The 16,598-nt window shown below is 42.9% G+C and overlaps 3 protein-coding genes across 3 annotated transcripts in view; 1 reads left to right on the top strand and 2 right to left on the bottom strand.

The window, feature by feature from the left end:
• The window catches only part of kcnq1.2 (potassium voltage-gated channel, KQT-like subfamily, member 1.2), a 167,768-nt gene extending 165,770 nt beyond the window's left edge, over positions 1 to 1,998 (bottom strand). Inside the window, 5 exon segments of the mRNA XM_048256163.1 lie at positions 265 to 493; positions 496 to 637; positions 673 to 736; positions 860 to 942; positions 1,954 to 1,998. Coding sequence (XP_048112120.1) covers positions 265 to 493; positions 496 to 637; positions 673 to 736; positions 860 to 942; positions 1,954 to 1,998 — 563 coding nt within the window.
• A 1,769-nt stretch (positions 1,999 to 3,767) lies between these two features.
• Positions 3,768 to 11,692, top strand: mrps35 (mitochondrial ribosomal protein S35). Its single transcript, XM_048256063.1, has 8 exons — positions 3,768 to 3,942; positions 4,339 to 4,385; positions 4,699 to 4,866; positions 5,172 to 5,232; positions 5,374 to 5,513; positions 7,884 to 7,993; positions 8,083 to 8,152; positions 11,173 to 11,692. Exons 1-8 carry the CDS (start codon positions 3,807 to 3,809, stop codon positions 11,446 to 11,448), a joined length of 1,008 nt encoding a protein of 335 aa, XP_048112020.1. The 5' UTR covers positions 3,768 to 3,806; the 3' UTR covers positions 11,449 to 11,692.
• Positions 11,693 to 13,013: 1,321 nt separating this feature from the next.
• On the bottom strand, positions 13,014 to 14,753 carry LOC125302845. Its single transcript, XM_048256162.1, has 4 exons — positions 14,534 to 14,753; positions 14,121 to 14,255; positions 13,746 to 13,897; positions 13,014 to 13,295 (listed from the first exon to the last, which is right to left on the bottom strand). The coding sequence occupies exons 1-4, from the start codon at positions 14,751 to 14,753 to the stop codon at positions 13,014 to 13,016; spliced, it is 789 nt and encodes a 262-aa protein (XP_048112119.1).
• Positions 14,754 to 16,598: the final 1,845 nt, after the last annotated feature.

The raw sequence follows: 16,598 nt of genomic DNA, 5'->3' as shown, positions 1-16,598 counted from the left end.
CTGAAAATTCATAATGAAAACAATCTGATTGTAAATGATTAAATATGGACAGTGCACAAATGCCATTGAGAGGCTTGCACTGATGAACTGGGGTGGAGAAGGGAACTGGTGCCATTTCATATCTGAAGGTTAAGTTCAATATTGATCTTAATTTCACATAAATTACTGTAATTCAATAGCCCTCACTGTCCTAGCTACTGGACAACACAACCACACCTGAAGAAATAATGGAATTGCATAATGGGGGGGGTGGTAGCTACTCACACAAGGAAGTGGTAGAGGAAACATCTCAATCCAACAGGTCTTTCTAGGAAGTTGTAGACATCCCCCTGCATGCTAGTCTTAGTGAGGTAGGGGCTGGGGAAGTGTTTGGGTGAGCAGACCCCTCGCGGCTCGCCGGGCTGGCTGCAGGCGGGCTGGCTGTCGATCTGCAAGGCTCGCTCCTTTGTGTCACTCTGCTCCCTGTCGGGAATGCCTGATCCATTATTCACCGCGGGTCCAGTTCCAGTGAAACAGGAGAGTAGCGCGTGCTGTCAGTGGCCCCTGCCTCCGCCGCGCTGCGCGTGGGGCTAAGCAGGGCTTGGGTCCCGAGGCCTTGACCACGGCCGTGGCGGTCACTGTTCCCTCGCCACCACCGCTGCTCAGCCTACGCCCGCGGGACAGCATGTGTACCGGGCGTCCCCGTCGCTCCGCCACGCTGCCCATCACGGAGGGCAGAGACAGGTCTGGAGCTGCGCTGACCCGCACCACACCACACACAGATCACAGGGGGAGCGTGCAAACGCACCACACCACACACGGATCACAGGGGGAGCGTGCAAACGCACCACACCACACACAGATCACAGGGGGAGCGTACAAACGCACCACACCACACACAGATGGGGAGCGCATGAGCTCCACACCACACCGGATCACAGGGGGTGCAGAATGGTCAAGCTCCTGGAGAGGAGCAGAGGGGGGAAAGCCAGGAAACAAATCAAAACAAAATCCATCATCAATCCAAATCCTACAGATCCTAGCCTGAATAAATCTACTTCACTCACCATTTAGGAAGTTATCTGAAAAGCAAAAAAAAAAAAAGTGCCTCTTCTGAACACTCAGGCCTACAAAAGCATACAGATTTGGAAAGATTAAACTAATTATCTTCATTGTCTTAGCAGTCAAAAAAGAAAGGACATCCCCAAACATTACTCAGCTGTTATGTACAATTCAGCAACTTCAATGTCCTTAAGTTGAGAGGCATCTTAGACAAATCTTAGACCTCCTATGACTCAATCACCTCCACCCAATACCTGGTGAAGAGATACACGTTGTACTTTTTAAGTAAAGGGCATGATACTCATCAAGGCTCAGATAAACCACCACAGTGATTCCATACCATCAATATTGCAAGACGGACATGGAGGGGATTAACGCTGTAATTTGGACACCTGACGTGAATGTTAGTACAGTTTTCTTGTTAACTTGCTGTAGGTTTATGTGTTGCATGGACAGTAATGTGACCATGGTTGTGTTATTAAAATGATGTGTTTGATTCCATTTATAAAGAAAGCTTTCATTGTGAAAGCATATGAATAAGTTCCCATTTCAGTTCTAAATGGATGGGGTCCTTGTGTGTGTTGTGAATAGCAAAGATGGCCATAATATCTGGAATAACTGAAAATAGAGATAGTTATGACACAGCACATACAATGTTATTAATTTACATTATTACATTTCCCTCACAGCTAGATGTAATGGCACTTGAATACCAAGTCTGGTCCCCTTGGCAGGCCTCACTAACCAAATGAGACACACAATTATATGGTGGAGTCAAATACCCAGTTAATAAGGTCAAGCCTTTCCCTTAAAGGCAGCGATCCATCGCTGGAAAGTTGCTTGGTAGAGTGATAGGAAACATGTCTTTGTGAGCCAAAGGCAGCACCGAAACAGGAGCCAGCTCCACAGCACATGTCTGTCGTTGAGGGCAGCAGATGTGCTGACAGCCTTTGCCATGGCTCTGTCCCATAGATTAAGTTTCTCTGCCAAACTGGATAGTCATAGACCCAAACAATGGCTGTCACTGAGAAGCCCACGAGCAGGGGGTCAGATCTGCCAAAATGGTGTTATTAACAAACTCTTGCCTCGCTCAATGGGTGAAATATATTAATGCACGCATGCAGGCCTACTCATGACTCATGACCCACTCTACAATTATGAGTTGATTGCAAAATGCTCATAATGATGATGATAATGACTCATTCAGAAAAATGGGCCATGCCCTATTGCAACAAAATTTCCAATTCAGTCATCTTTCTCAGACATTACTATAATTCACTCCTTTTCAAAATTCTCTCGTTTTTTGTGGCACTCTGAAGTACCCTCTGAACTGAAATGTAGTTAGGTGCATATTCTGGTCTCTTTTACTACAAAAATGCCTAGGTTATCATAACCAAAAAAATGTTTTTAAAAAATGGCATCACAGGTCTAGGCCACATAGATGCAGCACTGAATAGTTTTATATGGGACACCATGAACAGCCTCCCCGCAATTTTAATAAAGTCACAACTGTCAGCCTGACTACAGCGAATGCTGTAAAGTGAGCAAAATTCCCTCAAATAATTATTTATTATTTAGAAATATCTATATATATATATATATATATTCTACAAATCATAGCGTCTAACTCTAAAACATGTATCTTGACAAAATATAGCCACGTTAAGACTGAATGGAAATTGCAGTAGTCTTTTATGAGCATTTTGAAAATAATATCCTGCTATAATCACAAGTGTCTCAACTCCAAACACACATTAGGCTCCCTACACATCATTTTAACCAACGTCAGGCAACATTTTTGTTTTAACGTTCCGTTTCCACTGTGCTACAAGTCTTCCATAGGCTACAGAATGGAAAAGTATAGGCTAAATGATAGGACAACGTTTCTGGAATAATGTAGCCTATACTGTGAAACTATGATATTCAAAACTTACACTGAAAGCATCCAAAAAGAGACATTAAAAGATTTTCGAATTAAAAACTCACGTAGACAGAAGAATTTGGGCAGACGCCGTTAGCATTCCCACCTGTCAAGATGCCTGTTAGAATTCGCAGGACTTGGTTTGACAGGCGCCAGGATAACATGAAATGTTAACAAATGTAGAAAAAGTTATTGGCATGGTGACTTCTATTCCGGTCATTTTAGAAACGGAGACGTCTGTAATGGTTGTTCTTCCCCTATTAGTGATGTTTACTTGTCCATAAGCGCAACTGTAACAGGTGATGCTTCAGCACAGCACGTGTGAAACGGCTGCTGTCATCCCGCGCTTCTTGCGTGTCCATCTGCGCGTCACCACCACAACAGCAAAGGAAAGGCATATCAGATGGGGCTGGGACACTTATCTCTCTGTTTACTATATTAAATAAATAAATAAAACAGAGAAAAGGATTACAAACATTATCATGAGCATGACGTAGGCCAAGTCATACCAATCATGTATTTTGTCAATCATGCTTACAGCCTACTACATTGCAGTACTCTTGTCAGGTAGGTTTCTAAAATATCTCTTTTTTTTTCTTGCACATTTGTGAAAATATGGTGCATGTTCATATATAATGGCATAGTCAGAAAACATGCACGCTATAATTTTGACACGAATGGCATTTCATCCGTTTTCTGTGCAAGTTTACTTTCATTAATTTTGTTTTTTATTTTATTTATCATCATCCGTAAAAGCTGCCAGTTGATGGCGTTGGTAGTCTGTCGAAGTATGTATTGTCCCTTCGTCCGCTCCGTAGTTCCTCACACACAGCTTCTTTCAAACATGTCTGCGTCCACAATGTGCACCACGGCGTTGTCCTTTACGCGGACGAGCGGTCACTGCTTAACAAATTATGCACTCAATGTATTGGGCAGAAGAGCTACTTATTCAACAGCGTTATCTACGACCAATGCCAAAGGTATAATTTTGATCATTATGTGTCGTTGATCTTTTTTCGCACCAACAGAAACGCTAATTACTTAGCTTAAGCGCTAACATCTGACGTTATCTGTATGAATGTCAACAAAGTTAGCTGCTTCAGCCAGCTAAATATCATAAGTAATGTGAAGTGTATTTTTTTTTACTATCAGTTTAGTTGCTGAATTTTATTGCTACCATATTAGTTATGCTGTCTCGGAAACAAGTGACATGTTATGGTACCACGTACAGAGTACTGGTTTGCTGTCTGGTTTGACCCGTTTGTTAAAAATCAGACAGTCAAGATAAAGTTGGTTGAGAATGCTATAGAGAGTTTATTGTATCATGCTACAAAATGGTGACTTGTCTCTAGGTTTCAACAATGTTTTTCTTTCAGGCTTCCCAGACAGAAGCAACAGAGGACCAAGAAGGCCCAGGCGAGAAGTAAGTATCCATATCCTTCCAGTTATGTTTCACCTTTTAAGCAGTGCGGTACAACTTAGTCCCTCCTGCACAATGCATCAGACGTTTGATTGTTTTCTCTACATTATATGAGGATAGGAGCAGGCTTCACTCAATGTGTATACTTTTAAACTTTAAGAGTGCTGGCCTGGATAGTTAGACTACATATACCTGTAGTAAAGTAGGAGAGAGGCCGCACTATGCATAAATACACTTTTATTTGCAGAATAAATGCAAATAAAAGTGTATTTATGCATAGTGTGTCTCTAAATTACTCACATCTCCATTCCGATAGTCTGGAGAACCCAGAACAGAGAAGATGCCAGAAGCCCAAGACTGGACAGCAGTGTACCCATCTGCAGCAGCATTTAAGCCGTCAGCTGTACCCTTACCTGTTCGGATGGGTTACCCAGTGAACAGAGGGGTACCTCCGGAGAAGAAGGGCAACTTGGAGCTCATTAAGGTACAACTCTTATGTTAAGTTCTGTGACATAGATTTTAATGTCTGCATACGAAAGTGATCTATGTTGGACATGTGTTGAGGAGTTTTATTAATGGATCCCTGTAATTTATTTTCAAAACATAAACAATTTTGGTAGTATTGTATTGTCAGCCTCCAGTGTGAGTTGAATGTTTTGCACATGTTACCTACACATACATTTACATGTCCGTGTCATGAACCATGTCGTCGGTGTTGTAGCAGCAACAGCTCTCTGATCAGGGATTTTTAATAACATAATGTGAACTCTTTTCTTTTTTGTTTTACAGATTCCAAACTTCCTGCACTTAACTCCTGCTGCCATTAAGAAACACTGTGAGGCATTAAAACGTAAGAGAATTTTCTGAATTGTCGGTATAAAAAATGCTGACTTAGAGCCCTGCTAGTAAATATGTGTACAATTTGTGCAAGAAAAGAAACACTATGTTGAGTTTGCCATATTTATGTATGTTTTGTGTAATCTCTCCAAAGCCTTCTGCACAGAGTGGCCTGCAGGTGTGGACTCTGAAGCTGCTAGTGAAAAACATTTTCCCATACAAGTAGAGAGCAAAGAATTTGTGTCTGCCGGCAGTTCACTGAGGAATCCAAAAGCCCGTGTAGTCACTCTCAGAGTAAGTGTCTGTAAGGGAGGTTGGGGGGGGAGTGTGTGTACTGTAACAAAAAAAGTATGTTTTCTACATACTTTCAAAGCGCTTCACATGTAGGGTGCTCTCACCACCACCCAATTGTAGCACTAACCTGGATGATGTTATGGCGGTAGTGTTTCAGTGTACTCATCAGACATCTGCTTCATTGTTGAGTAATACTAGAGGTTCTGATTTATTCTTTCACACAAACATACAGTACACCATTGAGATCACACAGAAAGGAGCTGGCTCAAGGGGTTATAAAATAATTGTGTCATGTTTAGTATAATAAAAAACAGAGTTTTTATAGCTATCCATGTGTGTGCACTTCTGGCTCCTTAGCTATCATTTTGATAACTATAACGAGCTATTTGATATCTTTAGAACTCTAAACATATTGGAGATGCCTAATGTTGAGTTACTCCAGTCTAGATTTTTGACGTTAATCACTTCTATGATCTATTGCTATTGTCTGTTCAAAGTAAGGTGCCTGTTTCGAAGTTAACTGATGGTCAAATACATGGTCAAATCAACCAAAACTCCGATATTGTCTGCAACTCCAAGTGGTCTGTGACGTAAGCTTGTTGAAAGAATCAGCCTCTTTCCTGAACTTGTTTTGCGTCAATGAATGGCTGTGACGTTGAATAATGAAAAAAGACCCATTCTATTAACCTGTCATTTGAATCAGAAAAAACCCTAAAAAATAATCTGTTAAATATGACATCGTCAATCAAAGTGCAGCTACATGTGGGCTCTGTGTGTCATTTAGGCAGCATGTTTCTTCACACCCCAACATTTTAAACTGTGTTCATTGTTTTCATCCTCAGTTGTGCAAGTAGGGACAATAGATTGGTTCATATATCTGACTTGAACATGAATCAAACACCATCTGCTCCACTGGCACTCACCAGAAGATTGCAACGCCAATGTAGGAATTGTTTCATCCATTAATCCTGATGGATTAGTCTAGGATTGTGGAGGTCAAGTGGAGGGGTCAAGTCAGATGGTGGGGGGACAGGGGAAACAGGGATGGGGGTTGATCAGAAGTCAGATTGTAGGATAAATCCGACAGGAGTCTTCACTGAAACAGTTGGAGCTGCCCAGCTCGGTCTGGCAAAGCTGGCAAAGTCATTGAAAACAGCATTCTTAGTACCCTCAGATCCACGGCTCACCAATCCAATGACACATGTGGGGAGAGGGCAGTGTGCAATATGTGTGTTGGAGAAGCATGAGACAATGTGCATCTCTGGCTCCATGCAAATAGACTTGCCCTCCCTCATCCATAGGTTTGCATGACTGTGTCGCGTGTAGGTTCTACTGGCACTATCCACAGGCATATGTATGCACTAATCCCTTTGGTTTTCTCTCCCTTGGAAGAGCACTTACCGCTCGACTAAGCTGTGGAATCCCTGTAAATAAGTTTTCAACTCATCAGGGATTTGTTGTATTGGTTAGGGTTGGCCTAACAATGGGCTTATGCATGACCCGTTGAGATCTGGTGACTATTTGTGTACAGGTCTAAAGAAGAGGGAAAAATCTACCTATTTAACGTAAGATAAGACCGCTTTTAGTCCTAGGTAGGGTTCTAAATTAACACCCGCCAAATGTGGGTTAAAATTCATTTTGTGGGGTGCAGTGTGTGCTTCACCTCACTGTGTGCTGAGTGTGTTTCACTAATTCACGGATTGGGATAAATGCAGAGACCAAATTTCACTCATGGGATCAAAGGAGTATATATACTTACTTATACTGTAGGGCAATTCCATGGAAAATTATCTTTTTGTAACATCCATAACGCCAATCAAATGTAATGGAATGGTATGATGTGAATGATTACATGAAATTTGAGCATTTACTCTTTTTGGCTGAAGAATGTACATGAGAAAAAATGCATAAAAAATGAATTATCATTCACATCATACAAATGCCAAGGCATTTTACTGGCGTTATGCATGTGACACAAAGTCCATTTTCCGTGGAATTGCCCTATAGATCCTCCTCATCTGCCACAGCTCATCATGGAGGCGGAGGATGGGAGCGCTGGCCCAGTATGGTCCTCACTATCCCTCATCCTCTTCATCACTACTGGCCCAGTATGGTCCTCACTATCCCTCATCCTGTTCATCACTTCATCACTACTGTCCCAGTATGGTCCTCACTATCCCTCATCCTCTTCATCACTACTGGCCCAGTATGGTCCTCACTATCCCTCATCCTGTTCATCACTACTGGCCCTGGATGGTCCAATTTTTCAAATTCAATTTTCCACATGCATTTTTCGTAACGGAATGCCTATTTATGCTTAGTTTGAAACCATCCTCTAATGTGTTTTTTTTTTTTCACTGTCCACTGCAGGTGAAGCTGTCTAGTCTGAATTTAGATGATCATGCCAGAAAGAAGATGATCAAGTTAGTGGGAAACCGATATTGCATTGAGACCGATGCACTCACCATTGTCACAGACTGGTAGGCATTCATTAATATGATTTAAAACCACTCTCATACTTGTGCTACACAGTAACATAATATTAAGCGAAACTTCTTCCTCTTCTCAGTTGCCCTTTACGACAGCAGAACTATGATTATGCCATGTACCTCCTGACCGTGCTCTATCATGAGTCTTGGGTAAGTGTTCAACTCTCTCATGCCTCTCAAGTTCTGTCAAACTTGTCAAATGACAACATAAGTTTACACCATTGTAGAGACCACATTATGTGCATCCTGAGGTCTTAGTAGTTTTAATAAACCTCTGAACAAACAATATAAAATATAACATTAGAGCATTTGACTGCACCATTGGATTCAGAATGTCTCGATGAAGCACTGACACTTGAGATGGCCCAGTCTATGTTGGTGGTATAGTTGGATATACATTAAACGCTTTATATGTACGCACACAGAAAGCCCTTTCTTCTGCCTTTCAGTGCAGGCATGAATATTTCAGCAGGTCCCCTGTTCAGGTCCTTTGTGGCCCCACTCCCATGAAAGTTTAACTGGGGACGCTGCTGAGGCAAGCTTGCCTTTTCCATGCCAGCCGTTCTCACCTCTTGACCCTCTAGGGGAATGAGAAGAAATGGAGTGCATGAGGCCGAAAAATAAGTAAACATTCCGGGTCCGTCCACCATCTTTCCAAATCATCCTAGTAAAAATAAAACCCATTAAAATGTAATAATCGTGATTTTACAAGGTATTCAATTTTGTACCTATTTTTTAAACAATGAATAGCCTATCCAAATCGCCGCTCCTAGACTGTGAGCCCCACCACAAAATCTTCACTTGATCATTAGGCTAGCCTAATATCACGGGCGAAGTAGTCCAATAACTTTCACTTGCACATTAAGGCACAACACGCAAAGTCATCTTGAAATTGTTATGTTTTTGAGTCGGAAATCGAAAGTACACGTTCATTCAACTTTCGACCTATAATCCATATTGAACTTGCAGAAACTACAATAGAATCTGTGAGAGTTTAAGTGCAATTATTCCAAATCTATGCAAATAGGATTGAATCCAATTGTATAGGATCAGATGGCTATGAACTGAAATTCAATTTATTTCATTTATTTCTCCAATGAAACATCACTGTGTTCTTGAGGTTTTAAATTTCTTTGAGAAGGTATTTAAAAAGGTATTAAAAGGTATTGAATTTCACTTCAGGATTTCTGTATATACCCTGTTATATGCTGCTATATTTCCCTCCTGCAGAGCAGCCTCTGATAGACAGGGCAGTCACCACTCACATAGTCATTGACTGATACTGGAGCCATAGACAAATCTGACTGATGCCTCCTAATGTGAGCCATTCCGATCGCACTCTTCACGCAACTTGAGAATGGAAAGTCTACTGCGAGAGTGAAGGGGTGATTTGTGAGCCAAGGCAGCATAAGCACCTCAGTAACGTGTTGTCAGAGGAGCTATAGTGTTTGCTGCAATTATTCCATTCACCCAGACAGTAACCAAATAGGCATTAAATAATTCAGCCAACACAGTCTGAGGTGTTTGTAATTTAAGCAAGGCAGTTTTATCATTGGGTCCCTTCTGATTCACAAAGAGTAGAGGGCGACTCTTAAATGCTAATTAATGTCAAGCAGTGATTACTGCACAGTGCTCTGGTGCCTCTGTAGGAACCCTGACATTTGGATGTATTTACATGACTTAAGATGCGGGATCGCAGATCAAGGGCTTTGTGCTGCTGACCTTTTCTGATGAAAACAGGAAACGGAATCCCGCCACCAAAGGCCGTGATGAGGGCCTGCTAATCCTAGAGTGCTTGTGAGAAGATCAATTAGGGTAACAGGTGACCTGCTGTGTGAATGAGCGTTCACCTCCGATGGGCATTAATGACCGCCTGTTGTGCAGACCCTCTCTTTGCCACGAAAGTGTTGGGAATGTGCCACAGTTGTGTTTTGTTTTCTGCCAAAAAAGAAAGGGAAAAAATAGGAAAAAAGGGCACCTCAGCCAGGAAGTGGATCATTGTCCGATGGCCTTTTGTACGCACAAAGGCCAGCACAGTGTTGCCTGTGGGTTGATGGGTGCAGGTAGAGTGACAGTGTGTTGGTTGTGGGGAAGGCAAGCGCACAAAGGGGCCGATTGTTTACAGGATGTTCGGGCGATTCTATCTGTGGGCCGGCTTGAAAGCGTCTCCGATGGCTAACACAGCGGTGTGCTAATCTTGCGCCGCCGCTCAAACCAACAGGGAGAAGAGCTCCGGGAGCAGCTATTTCTCCATCAGCACTGGCCTCCACTCGCCAGTGTCCCCCTCGTTAAGGGCCACTTCACTCCACTGAAGTCCGCAATTATTCCCTCAGCTTTAAATGTTAAATGGCAATCACTTTGAATTGATTCAGAGTCCTCCAAATTGCCAGTCACTGGAGGCAGAATTGGCTGTTGTCAATGGGTCGGCACAGTTCTAATTGGATTGCAGAGAATTGCCCAAATCGCACCTGTCTGCCTTCATACGACTGAAGGCCATCAATTTCTGACTGTGGCCCCGAGGTTATACGGAATAAGAGAAGAAAGAACGGAAGGATTATCTCCGGAGGTCGTGGGGTCAGTCTGGCTCTGAGGAACCCTATAGATGTAATGATCCTCATTAAAGCTAAACACCTGGGCTGTGGAGAAGGCTCTGCGCCGGCAGGCCATGTATGACGGGCCAGCACTAGGCAGGCCATGCACAATGGGTGCTTTTGTCCAGCGGAGAATGTGTGCCGCGGCCTGGAGCAAGCTGTGGAGAGAGCCCCACATATAGCGAAACACTATCACTGTGAGAGGCGCTCTTCTGAGAGTTGAAGCGCTAGTGCGGAAGTGTGCCCTAACACTCTTCATATCGCATGACCTCACCTTCGCCCTGAGCAGAGTGGCTGATTGGCATCAGCCTAAAAGGCCTTCAGACCTCTTCCTTTTTTTGATATAATGATATAAACTTTCAGTAGTCATTCAGAATTGTTTTTATTACCCTTATATCATATTTATTTTTTAGAAGAATGCACATTTTTTGTGCATGAATAGATTGTATGACATCTAAAAAGTTCTTGTACACTCTACTATTGCATTTTGCTTTTTAAAGCATAGTCCCATTTATTTTATAAGCGTGAAGATGGTGCAGTGTTCATTGGATATGTTGTCTTTGCTCTTTACCTATCTAGAAAACGGAGGCATGGGAAGCCGAGAAAACCCGCGAGGACATGGAGGAGTACCACTGGGAGGGCAGCCCCTCCCAGAAGAACGTTCTGGACATGCTACAGCGTATGCGAGCCCCCTCCGAGGGCGAGGAGGACCCCAGCACTGTGCGTGAGGAGCTGCTCGGCCGGCCCGAGGTGCAGGAGTATCGGGACTCGGTCACACGTCTGAAGAATGAGGGTGAGACCGAGGAGACCATGCTGCAGTACCGGGAGGCTGTGAAGAAGCTTTTGAACGTCTAACCGACGAGCACTCCAATGAGCAGTACAGACAAAAACAGACTGGGTTACTGTAAACGCTTTGGGCTGGAACTGCCTCATGGTAGTGACTAAGTGGTTGTAGTCACCATTCCCATTAGACCCGTTAGAAAAACCTTGTCATTTTGGTTTGGACTGACTGTGGGAAAGGGGTGCCAGAAGTATTCAAAGTGTATACAAATCCCTCATACTGAAATGTGTATTTGAAATAAATTTCTGTGAAACCTTATTGTGATTAAGTGTTTTTTTTCTGCTCTTGATACTAAGCCAGTGGTCTGAATGGTCATGATCCATTCATTCAACATTGTCATAAGTATGCTATGTACACTGCTTGTTCTATCTGGTAGCCACTCTCTTGCTGTATTGAACAGAGGTCCTTTCATGTTTCACCTGACCAACACCCTGCTGAAAGGATGCTTTCAGTGATGTCTGGTGAAGAATACAAGGCGACTCAAATTTTCTGTTCTGGTCCATGTAATTCTGGGAGTGGAGAAATTTGATGCCCAATGACGAGGTTTCCGGCACTTTGCTCTCAAAGTTAGCGTGAGAGGATCTTGGCCCGTTCTTAGCGTAACCACCACTCCCACTCTTCCCAGTTCCTCTTGGCATTCTGGCACTGCTTTGTGAATACACCTGGGTTTTGTAACAGTGCCTTGTCTTGCTTGGAGGGCCCCATCTGAGTGCTTGGAGCACATACACACAGACCACGCTCCATCAAGCCTGCCCTCTCCAGCTTGATCTCACTCCGCTGCATCACCGCATGGGTCGGCCAAGATGAGATCGAATCATCTCTCTGCCTGTAAATGACTTCACTCAAAAGAGGGCTGCTGACAAGTGGCTGCCTGAAAACCATTAACTCATTGAATGATACCTCCCCACCTTGAGGAATTGGAATTGTTTTCTCACAGCTTGAACTAGCCATGCAAAATCAATTTTATTTGGAACTAACAAGATTTAATTTGCTTAGAAAGAGAAGATTTATTGCAGGTTTGTGATCTGAAAAAACATTCATTGAATTACATGAGTCTGTACGATCTGTTACTAAAAGAAACATATGAAAGCCAACATCTACTACAACATGAGACTGTTGAAAGTCACCATCATTTTTAGGAATACTGTGCAGAGTGCTTGAACTGATCCGTAGGGGCGCTTACAGATTAACGATGTTGGTTTGTTTCTTTTAGGCAAATCCTGAAAAGTTCCATTGCTTTTCTTGTGATGCTGGTATCAGATTGTTTTGGAATAGTCAGTATATGGTGCTGAAGATTGTCAACACGCACACCCTATACCCAATTCACCCTTTAATCCTCTGAGAGAAAAGTTTAGAACAACAGTCTCAACAGAGGGGTGGGGAGAGACGCTGAAGTGAAGTTTTGCTGTTAGTGAATGTGTGTGTGTGTGTGTTGTCTGTATGCTACTGTGACCTTGAATTTCCCCTGGGGATCAATAAAGTATCTATCTATCTGAAGGATCTTTAGAGAATACTCAGGCAGAGTGGGCATTTCAAGTCATTGGTAGTAGCAGCTCATTATGTACATGCTGTTTCTGTCTCACAAGCTCTCCCGGACGATAACGTACTTGACTAGGCGCATTGAGCTCTTCTTTCCCCTCAAGGATGTCCTGTAGCGGCCCTTCTTCCTCCTCCGACCCCTCCAGCTCACAACCACCACCACACTGCAGCAGCAACCCACCAGCACAGCCGAACAGGTTGCCGCGGCTATCAGCAGTGTGTTTGCTGCCAGGTGCCACACCGGTGACAGGTCCCCAGGTTCCGGAACCTCTCCAGATGTGTGGTTCCGACTGACGTAGCCTTTAGTGTCATTGGGGTACAGCTGGCCACCATCAATGTTGACAGGAGCAGCCATCGTCGTAGGGTTTCTAGCCTCTGTGAATAGTGTTGATTTGGTTGTAGGTGGTTCAGAAGTCGCATGATGGGTAGGAGGAGTTGTGTGTTGCCGCAATGGGTTTGCATGCAGGGAAGCTGGTGTTTGCTGTGTCGGTAATGGGGTGATTTGATGGAGAGATGCTATTATGTTCTGTGAAACTGGTGTTTCATATTGAGATGTTAGTTTGGTGTTTTGCCATGGTGTGGTTAGTTTATGTGGCCCTGAAGTTAATCCTTGGGAAGAAGTTGAGCTGGAGGGCTGGGTCTTCCCATTGGTCAGGGCTGTGGGAGCAATGGAGGCATTGAGTGCCTCCTCTGTGGGTTGTGTATGTCTTGTCGAGGCGGTAGAGACCTTTGCCGAGCTCTGTGGAAAGGTTGTTTGCTCTTTAGCTGGTACAGGGGTTGGAGGCTGGATGGGTGGGCGGTTGAACTGGCGCTTGTCTGAGGCCAGTGGCTCTGAGGCATTAAGTCTGGAGGAGGCCATGTGTGGCCACAGAAGTAGGTTTGTGGTGAAGGATTTGCCAAATACCAAGAGGTCAGGATCCACACCTGCGATAAAGACTTGGTCAGGTGCCAGTTTCTCATGTTTTTATACACAACACAGTGACATCACACTGAATAATGCTTGTAAGAAAAAGCAAAGAACATACTCTGCTACAATACTGGAAAAAGCCTATTGAAATGAAGAATTCATACTTCAGCAATCACTTATATTAGCAATAAACAAAACTAAAGTGGGATTTTCCCCCCTGCATACTGTAGTATAGCTCACCTTTTGTGACATTGTATAAAATGGCATTGCGCCTCTGTCGAAGGATGCAGCTTTCTAATGAGGGGCAGTGGAGATGGAAACAGTTGACTGTCTCTTGAGATGTATTGTAATGGAACACGGCCAGGTTACAGGAAACTGGCATATGCAAGAGAAAATATGGGTAAATATTCTGAAGGGGAGAGACCCGACGTATTCTTTTACAACACATGCGAGTTATATGTTGACACAGTTATATACTAATTTAATTAACTCTACGTAGCCTAATTCAAATAATAGTTGTAACCTGTGTGTAATTTTAACATGCTGTAATTTACGTTTCACTGGCTATAAATTGAGTAGCTACAATTCGTCATGATAACATCTCCAAACTTTAGGCTACACGCTGTTTAGGCTATAATGTGAGGACAACTTACAGTTTCGCGTGAGGCAACATGTTCTGCTGCATTTCAGCGCAGTCTCCTCTTGGTAAAAATTGAGAAGTTGGGCACCTCTTCTTTGAGACTCTTCAACATCAATATAAAGGCCAGGAAATCGTCTAATCCAACAATTTTTGTAGTAAGATGTCGGAGAGCACTTTGATTCCGTATAACCTATCAAACTCAGAATTGTGAATAAACTCCATGTAACAGTCATTGCGCGCGATTGAATTCACTCCACCGGAGTCATTTTACATGTTAAAAATGAAATTTTCCGGTAACAGTTAACTTCTTCCAAAATGTTCTTGGTTGTTGGTCAAGTGGCTTCCTACTGGTCTTACAGTTCTTACAAGTGAGTTAGCTCGTTATCATGCGTGAGAGGAATGTCCGTCTGACAGGTCAGGAATCTTAGTTAAATTCACCCGTCCCTCACGCCCCCAGAAGAGGGTATGATAATTTGTTGTCAAGAGTATTTTCTCAGCACGTGAGTGTATTCGTAGCCTACATTGATTTTCTCTTCAGCTTTGCTTTGAGAACATAAGTTAGATAGAATGAATTCATAAGCAAGTTGATTCTAACTAGAGAAATTCTATTAAAGTTAGATATATTAGTTGTTTGCCATTCAATCACTGCTACTGTATAACCTAATGGGCAACATTTTCGACTTTCGACCAAAACAAAATGTAGGTAGACTACCATTTTTTCCTCACTACCTGTGCTTTTTGGATATGAATGCAGTTGCTGAGTTGATTTCTGAAGATCACATATGCATTACTAAATTAAACAGAAAAAGTCTAACAGTGCAGTTGACATTCATAACCCACTACACTGGACAATAATGGTAGTAAGATAGTCCTTAAACTTAGATGTACTGCACAAAAGCGCATTTTCCCTGCCCTGCATATCTCTGTCTTTTGTTGCTATTATGAGAAACTTGTCTGTTCGCAGGGTCAGTTATTTGAGCCAGGATTACCATAATTGTTGCAGCCTAGATTCTTCAAAATGAGTTTATGAGAATAGCTCTTTTCTCCTGACGAATAATTTTGTCCCTGTTTCAGAAAGACATCTGTCCTCGGGTTGTCGGCCTGTCTGTGAGCTTGTCGGCCTGTCTGTCTGGGAGAGCAGATATTCATCCGCAGGTGCTTGAGTACTCCCGCTGGCCCTGCTCACATTTGGACACAACACTCCCTAAATGCAGCGTTTTCTCAGATGCTTGAGTCCAACCTCACGTATGTAAAGCCCATGCAAATGAGTGTGACTTGGCCACCATGCAATTTGTCATTTAACACTGTGCAGTCGTAATCAAGACAAAAAAAATCTGGTTGATTTAACGCCACTGACACCAGAATGCAGCTGCACTGCAGATTACCGATGCAAATGCAGGAACACCGTAGTCTTGTGCCAAGTCATAAAAATATGTCTGGGTCACAAATACTCTAATCTGAAAGGATTTCAAATACTTTTTCGTTGACCTATTGTCCTCACTCTGAATATGGACTGAGGAGGTGAGATTGATACTTCAAACAGGGGAGGTTTCAATTAGGTCCTGGCAAGACCTGTGCTTTCTCTGGCTCAGAGACTATGGAAAGTGGTTTTAAGGCCATTTATCAAACTGATGATTGCCAGAGACCTGTGGTGGCTGATGTATGTGGGAGTCAGTGAAAGTTGTGTCAAAAGCTCTCTGTTAAAGCACACCCAAATAATATGGGGGATAGTTGCAATAACTCGCTATAAAACGGCAAGTCCATGTTAAAAGCAATACCCAAAATTAGATTTTTGCTTTAAAGAACTATCTTAACTGGGCATTCCAGTAATTTGCCAGATGTAGGCTATGCATATTTCTATGCAAGTAGTTCTAGAGCAGACTATCGTGCTAGAATATATCACCACTAGATGGCACTATTTGTCTATTAAAACATCATTGTGCTGCCACTGCCTTATCACATCAAACTTCATGGTTTGTTGTCATCAGTTAAAAACAGTTTGAAATGCCTCCATATTTATGCCAACTGTACAATGAATTGTTCGGTTCAGTTTATCTTATGTAAAGGTAAAATTAATG

This window comes from Alosa alosa, chromosome 11 (genome assembly GCF_017589495.1).
Source record: "Alosa alosa isolate M-15738 ecotype Scorff River chromosome 11, AALO_Geno_1.1, whole genome shotgun sequence".
Classification (NCBI taxonomy): domain Eukaryota; kingdom Metazoa; phylum Chordata; class Actinopteri; order Clupeiformes; family Clupeidae; genus Alosa; species Alosa alosa.
The sequence above is the reverse complement of the archived record's forward strand: the minus strand, read 5'-3'. Positions and strand labels throughout refer to the sequence as shown.